This window comes from Harpegnathos saltator, unplaced genomic scaffold (assembly GCF_003227715.2).
Source record: "Harpegnathos saltator strain DR-91 unplaced genomic scaffold, Hsal_v8.6 scaffold650, whole genome shotgun sequence".
In the NCBI taxonomy this organism is placed as follows: Eukaryota; Metazoa; Arthropoda; class Insecta; order Hymenoptera; family Formicidae; genus Harpegnathos; species Harpegnathos saltator.
The window spans coordinates 357,166-365,000 of NW_020230483.1; the positions used below are offsets into that span (position 1 = coordinate 357,166).

Consider the following 7,835-nt stretch of genomic DNA (forward strand, 5'->3'; position numbering starts at 1 on the left):
GCGGCAAGAGGAACCCGCACCCGCACCCGCCGTGCGTGCGTGCGTGCGTGCGTGCGTGCGTGTCCCGTAATTATCCCCGGTGCTGCCTGCCTGCCGCGCGCACCTGCCTCGCCGCGTTCCCTGCGCGTTCGCAACGCGTTACCAAAACAATATCTCGAACCGTAAAGGCCGCGCGAAAAATTTCCTCCACGCCGTGAAAAACGCGCGACGTCGCGTCGCGTTGCGTCGCGTCGCGCGTCCGCGAGAGAATCCCTGAGAGCGACGTAACACGCGCCGGTCTCGCGAAGACCGTCCTCCTTCCGTCTGCGATTTACGCTCGAGGTGCATAATTTAGAGCGCGCAAATTACAAGCGGGACGCGTTCCCCGCTTGTATACGTCACTGGAGAATATTAGTGGCTTCGGAACTCCGGTCGTCATGGCGATCAACAAGGAGACGGCGCACGCTCTTGGCGGTGATCACCGGAACGTCGAAAGGTAGAAGCTCGTCAAGCTCCCACGAGAGAGAGAGAATCTCTCCTTGATTTCGAGACACGAGCGGGCCTGCTGATCGTGAGAGAGCATTCGAGCCTGCGCGGCTCGATAAAACGAGACGCGAGTATATACAATCGCCACGTAACACGTTGAACACGCCGCGAACGAACACAAAAGGTCGACGCATCTCTCGTCTTGGGGCGGAATGATCGCGAACGGAACAGGATAATTGCATACATGGTAATTGCTTCCATCTGCGTGTGGTTTAATTCATCAGCCGCTCCTGCCATCGTCGCTCGGCTCATTATCTTTTAACTCGCAACGACGCGACGGGAGGATATCGCGTAGCGAAGAGGATTGCGAGAGGTTGAATGTGCGCGAAGAGCTCAGATTTATCCTAACCCTCGGTATGTCGCAGCAGAAGTTGCTTGAACTTAAAGGGTTGACCTGTTTGAGAAGAGCGAGCGACCAATCTTCTCGATCCGTTCTTTTTTTCGGAAATTCTTAGGAAAGGGCACAAGTCGAGAGATGTAAATTCCTTGAAATAGAGTTAGAGGACTGCTCGAGAGAGAGAGAGAGAGAGAGAGAGAGAGAGAGAGAGAGAGAGGGAGAGAGAGAAGTTTAAAAACGGAAATTGGATGCAATGAACTGCAATGGCTGATGGCATGCCGAGGGTTAACGAGACTCGTAGAATAAATCCGAGTGGTGCAGGAAGGCACATGTAGAGAACAACAAGGAAAAAGTAGGGAAACGCAGGGTCGTAACTTGGAGTTCGAAAATACAGAAACGAAAACTTTTTGTTTCGCGGAATGAGTTTTCTCTCATCGCGAAAGTTAGGAATCATCTTAAGCACGATTCACATTTCGCAAAAGGTGTCGGAGGGCAAAGATCTGCAGGCGATGTCGTTCTTCGTGGACATCATCACCGAGGACTCGTTCTACGAGAACCTGACCTTGGGCGTGGTCAAGATCCTCGAGAACTCGCCGTGCGTGAAAAACGTGCGAGTCGAGAGGCGAAACGGCTGCGAGCTCGGAGCCATCACCAGCTGGGAGCAACGTCACTGTTGCGCGCTCCCGGAGAACATTCGGAATTTCTACACGTCCATCGACGGATTTCTGCTGCTGTGGAACCTCGACGTAGCGGGTAATTTCTGCGATCAGACATGTTTCGCCCAAGTATCTAATATCCGTCTTCTTCTCCGAGAATTGAAGATAAATATCAGATATTTGTATCTCTCCCGTGCACACAATATTTCCCACAACCAAAGTTCCTCACTCTTCAGGTGAGGAATTCCCGATCGGCCGCATGGAGATCGGCAGTCTCTCGTCCCTGAAGAGATACGTGGGTAAGGATAGGCAGACGGGACCGTCGACGCAAGACTCGTCATCGGGAACTCAAACGGAGGAGCCTACAACGGAAGCGGAAGGCGGTGGCACGGACGTCCTGCTCTCCGGGGACTCACGCGACTGCAAGCTCTTCGAGATTGGTCAGTGTCATCCAGGGACCAGCAACGGTAAGGTCTACCTCGCGTACCGTTCCAAGCAAGAGCAAGATTCACCGAGTATCTGGCTCCAGCGGAACAGCAGCTGGTATCAACTGGCCGACGACTTCAACACGTACTTCCGCATGATGCTGGCCCACTTGGGCTTGCCGCTGTGGCAATGTTGCGTCGTCGGCCTGCCGTTGCCCACTTGGGTCGAGCAGGCGTACTTCCTCGTAGGACCTCACCTGCTGCCGTCCACCGTCGAGCCCAACGAGACCGTGTCCACGTCGTTGTGGAACAACGGACCCATCAACGTCTTGGATCCGGCCATTTTCAAGGCCAAGGACGGCAAGCAGAGGAACGCTCGCAAGAAGTGAACCACAAGTGGACTCGATTGCTCTCGATTGCTCGAGATGTATTTTAGCGTGCGCGAAGAAGCGCGTTGCCTTTCGGTCGAGTAACACGAATACACGATTAGTGGTAGTTGATGACGATACGATGGCGGGATGTGTCTCGGGCTCACAGAACTGTGAATACTCGGATCTCGGAGATTTCCAGACTCGCCGGATTTGGAACTCATCGCTCACGTCTCACGAGATATGAACGCTTGTTCTACATTCGGGACATGGCAAATATATTAAAATCCGAGCGAGAGAGAAAGTGAACATTAAAGCGACTGATGTATTCACATTCTCCTGATGATGTGTTCAGATTTCCCGGAATATCATTATCTCTGAGCTGGAATCCGTCAATCTGCGAGTCAATCACCGAGAGTAAGTCTCTCTCTCTCTGGTTATTCCAGGATCGATATTAGCGAACGCGGGATAAATGACAGGGAATCGAATTTTAGGAAGTTTCGGCGGGTCGAGTCAACTCTCCGAGGATCCGAGCAGCCGTTACTTTTCGGATACATTTCTACTCGAGAGCGAACATCTCCGCTCCTTTCTCCAACGAACTGTCATTCAGAAGAAGAACAAAGAAAGATAAAAAAGAAAACAGATACTCGAGGCGGAATAATATTTGAATTATCGGCCTATCGATTGACACCCTCTAGAGCGGTATTAATTGCAACTCGAACGCTCTAACGGTACGGGCGGGAGGGGGGGGGGGGAGACCGAGTGAATAATTCGGCGAGATAAAAGAGAGTTAGAGCTCCCCTCCCCCGCTGTCAACCCTTGGCCTAGTTGGCACGGCGAAGGCGCAAAAACGTTCAATTGGCAACGTAGTTGGCGAATGCAGTCCGCGACGGCACGCAGTCGCTCCGTTGCCACTCTCGCAAACGTCCGCGTCTGTCTCTTTTTTTTCGTCGTTTTACTTCGGTCGGTCGTTCCTGGTTTACATTCGCGAGCGCGTTCGCGTAATTCTGCTATACGGGAGATTCTCCGACGAATGCGCAGTTTGCCTCGCTCGTTGTTCCGGTCGAGGATTTACTCGGGAGAATGTCGTTATGAAATTACTCGATACTCGGTCGTCGCGCGGCGACGAGGATATCGCTGTCGGGGGGGTTTATCCGGGTCGCGTCGCGATGCGAGCGGCCAGCCGAGGAGAGGAGAGGAGAGGAGAGCGTCGCCGACGATTTTGGCAAACGTATGCCGCGACACACCTCGCGTTACGCGGCGTAACGCGGACGCGGCCACTTGGCACGCGTTGTCCTACCGACGACGTGTTCCGCGAGACAGGTGTCGATTTTTCTCGTTACGTTCCTCGCTCCTCGGGAGTTATTATGCGAGTGAAACGACGCGCAGGCGACGAGTACGCGTCGCGTTGTAATCTCCGCGCTGCGCGCGGTCGCGCGAGTTCGCCTCTATGATCGGACGATGGAGGCCCGGTGTTGTTCCGATTTCTTGGTAAGTTGACTGATGGTTAAATGATACGTTTGTCTTTATTTCTACTCCATACGATTTAGCTATCAGTTAACTTACCAACCCGAGCAGAAGTCAAATACGGCAATTCTTTTACGGAATGTGGCAATTGTCGTTGCAATATTTTCCAGATTATATCCCTGACCAGCGATGACCAGTCGTTATTTGGATGCCTGATTTTGGGTCCTGATGGACATTTCGTCAGGTTTCTCGATCTCAGGCAATTTTATCAGGGCATTCACTCCTTCTTACGTGCCGGATCCGATAAAGTTGTCCGGGCCCTGTTTGAAATTTGGAAGCCGGATGGGGTTTTGATAAACGGGGCCGTGGGACGATGTTCTGCTCGGGAAGGAGTTGGAACAATCTGCCCGTCGATTGTCGATTGTTGACTGCGACGGAGCGGTCTTTAATTACAACGCGAGCGATAACGAAGTCCGAGACACGCGCTCGACGAGATATATATGGCGAAGGTTGCGAGCGAGGCTCGCGACATACCGCCATCGTCTTCCGCTTCTCGCGTTTCTTCAGCAGGAGATTCCTCACGAGCATCGCCCGCAGCTGGGTCAAGTAGACCGCGCACGAATTCATCCTGCGAGATGCATTCGCCCACTCGTCCTCTGTAACAGAAACACCAACGGCCGACTGAATCGCCGCGAATTGTCGGCATTTTGTGGCAGCGAGCCGTGCGGGAGCCTCGAATTTGGTCGAGTTTTCGCGCCGGAATTGTCCCGCGCGACGCGATCGCGTCCGCATCACTCGTACCGCGTGTCACCAAGTGTCACCAAGTGTCATGAGTCGCGTCGATCATCCTCGACGAGCATGGCTCAAGGCTCGAGTCAGTACGTGACAGAATTGAGTAACGTGGCGATAGAACTTTTGTTACGTAAAGTGCTTCTCAGCCGGAAATCACAGTGACAGTCTTCGTCTATGACAAAATTCGAGGCTCAAGCGCAACCTTGTTCCGCACACACGGCGATAATACGAGACATCCCGCGTCATACATATCAGGTTGGTACCAGAGATTTTTTCGTCAAATCCTCGTAGGATGTTCGAGGGAAGGAAGAAATTCTCGTTAGATGCTTGAAAAGCCACCGAGCCGCGACGTTGCTCGTTTGAGAAATGACTAATCCTTCGAGACGGGATAATTTAGTTTTCCATTGTGTTCGACAAACAGGACAAATCTCCCGCACCAACCTAATGAATTCTCCTCAGGTTTCAGCTGACAGAGGAAGAGGGAAAAGACAAAACACGACACCCCAAAGCGAAGGCACTCGTGTAGCGAACGAGTCGAACGAGCTAGATTCATTACGGCAAACTACCTTTATCCGCATGAATCGCTGTTCGTAGCGAGAGTGATCGATTGCCGGACGCGGAGAAAACAGCGGGACGCGTTTCATTTAATCAATCGTTTACGACGGAACGTGTAATGCAACTTGCCGTTTGATCAGCGTACCCGCGGCGAGAGCAACGTGATCCTCCGCTCGTTCTCGCGAGTGAAACGCACGCGAAACTACGAGGAGAAGAAGAGGAGGAAGAAGCCGAAGGAGATGCAGGCGACCGACGACTGTAACGCGACGGCCGTCTGTGTTCTCCCCGATTAATTAGCTTCATTTATTTGCACAACTGTGCGACGCATCTGTCCTCTTTCCTTCCCCTCCTCTTCCCCCCCTCAACCGCCCCCACCCTCTCTCTCTCTCTCTCTCTCTCTCTCTCTCTCTCTCTCTCTCTCTCGCGCGCGCGTGTGAGATGACGATATAGCAGTCGCCGTCGATCGTACAACGTGTGTCTGCCGCGATATTTGGAGAGCGGAAATTCGAAGCATCGTGCGCCGCTGGGGTGGTCGGCTCGTGTAAAGAAGAACTCGCGATTAAAGCCACACGCGCGTTTGAGGGAGCGCGCGTGCGGTCGGCGGGAGAAACGACGCGACACTTTCACCCCGATGAATCTGGAAACACACGTCCGGCGTCCGACGGGGGGAGCTTCTTCTCGCTAATTCTCGGAAGATCAATTTTCCTGCCGGACACTGAACTTGCGTTCTGCAATTTATCCAGGCGAGAGTGCTGCGCCCCCTTCCTTCCGTCTCCCTCTTGTCTGCGCTGCGCCGTGGGGGTCTTCGGATATCTCGAAGCGGCCTCCTCAAAGAATGATTGTTATTGCTGGTGTATTAGAAAAATGACAACGGGACGATTGAGGGACTCACGTTAATATTAAAGTGTGCCGCAGCTGCGTTCAAGGGGGCAACTCTAATCTGCCGTACCCTCCCCTTGTTCGTGAGCGATCGCGCTGCTTCTGCTGCTGCTGCTGCTGCTGCTGTTGCTGCTGCTGCTGCTGCTGCTGCTGCGGCTGCCGTTGCCGTTGCCGTTGCCACCGTTGCTGCCGTTGCTGTTCTCGGTGATGTCGTCGTTGTTACGTTGCTGGACGTTGCTGTCGCCGTTAACGACGCCGATCGATTCGCGCTGGGACGTTGCCTTACCACGTGACGAGACGGCGGCATCGCGGCGATGAACGGTGCGCTCGAAACCGCGTCCGAGGACCTCCCCATTGTCGTTGCTCCTCGCCATCCTGGACGCCGTCGACGGCTGTACCAGAGAGACGCGGGACGTCACTGTCTCTCTCGTCGCGTTCCGCGCGTTTGCCTGTTCCCCCTTTTTCGTCTTTTTCGTTTGTCGATGCACCACGGTAAACCACGGTGGGCTAGCTTATCACGTCACGCGACCGGCCGATTCTTTTTATCCCCTTCGCCGACGTGATCGTTGAACTTGAAGGGTTAATGGAGAATCTCTCGAGATAAAACAGTAGTTATGCGGGTTATTGTTATTTTATGGATACTACGAACGGTTACGCGCTGTCGTTTTCTTCATGTTGAGACCATGTAGAGAGGCAGCACTTGATTCTCTCAGGATTATTCGATATTCTGCAGATAGAATATATGCGACAAGGAAATGTTACGTAATTAATTAATGCGGGTAAACAATAGCCGAGTGAGACATTGAACTTTCGCGGCGCAGTAACAATAATTCGTCTGGACAAACGTAACGGCAAGAAGCCGTTGGGAAAGTCAAGGTGAAACTTTGGAAATTTTGATAAATAAAAAGGTTGTTGTGATTTCGTGGTTGTCGAGATCGCGCGCGCGCGCGCGCGTGTTGACTGATTGGCGATTGGTTGGAAGTGATGACCTTTCTCGCCGATTGTTTTGAGACGCCTTTCTCGACCGAGTCATCGAGAGTCCAGTTCGTTTCGAGTCGAGAGGCGAACAGGCACATACTGTAACGCGGGACGCGTGTCTTGCGAGTTAATTATATAATATCATCTGTATTATTGTTGAGTGATAAAAATAACTTGTTGACTCTCGAAATATTTAATCGCGCTGCCGTCGCGTTAATTCACATACATTTCTCCGATTGAATTGTTTAGTACGCGAGTATCAACGTCAGTGCAATGTGGGAGTATCCGGAATATAGAAGATGCAGCAGCTGGGAGCAGGATGCTGAAGAGCGAGATGCCACGAGGACGAAGGAAGGAGGGCGCGAGGAGACATGGATTTGGGCGAGGAGATACGCTTTATATTTCCAGGTGTGTCAAGTCGTATTTGTTACGAAACGTGTTTCAGACTTTAAGATTTCTTGCGAACTTGCCGAGAACAAAAAGATACCCGAGTCGAAATTTACGCCAATATTCATAGTTTGTCTAATAAATAATTGTAGCTTCACCTGAAGCGTTTTGTTTTTGGTTTTTCGTCAACGCAGACCTGCATAATAGTTTAAAAATGTTATATAGTTTGATTATTAGGATTTTCTCTCTCTCTACTTCTACTATGTAATATCCATTTATTATTGATCCATAATTTAATGAAACAGAAGCAATGTGTCACAGTAATTACTTTGCGTCCAAATATAAATTCGGTTAGGAAATACTAGCAACTTAATTGTATTAAATTTTTAGGCTATTATGATTGCTGCGTACTTATTTCATATAAGGAGTATCATCGATCGGGACAGCTGAGTAGCGGTCCATGAAT

At 51.5% G+C, this 7,835-nt stretch overlaps 2 protein-coding genes across 6 annotated transcripts in view; one reads left to right on the forward strand and one right to left on the reverse strand.

Annotated features, from left to right (window-relative positions):
• The window catches only part of LOC105187450 (ABC transporter A family member 1), a 39,469-nt gene that overhangs the window by 18,782 nt on the left and 12,852 nt on the right, over positions 1 to 7,835 (reverse strand). For 2 of the 5 annotated variants that reach the window (XM_011148253.3, XM_025304835.1), the window contains exon 3: positions 4,313 to 4,434. In XM_011148253.3, the coding sequence (XP_011146555.2) occupies positions 4,313 to 4,434 (122 nt within the window). Of the gene's footprint in view, positions 1 to 4,312; positions 4,460 to 5,774; positions 5,950 to 6,017; positions 6,397 to 7,835 lie in introns of those variants that run through there. The other 3 variants (XM_025304834.1, XM_019843315.2, XM_011148252.3) reach the window with 3 other exon arrangements.
• Positions 1,085 to 4,305, forward strand: LOC105187449 (tubulin polyglutamylase complex subunit 2). Its single transcript, XM_011148251.3, has 2 exons — positions 1,085 to 1,615; positions 1,755 to 4,305. Exons 1-2 carry the CDS (start codon positions 1,282 to 1,284, stop codon positions 2,330 to 2,332), a joined length of 912 nt encoding a protein of 303 aa, XP_011146553.1. The 5' UTR covers positions 1,085 to 1,281; the 3' UTR covers positions 2,333 to 4,305.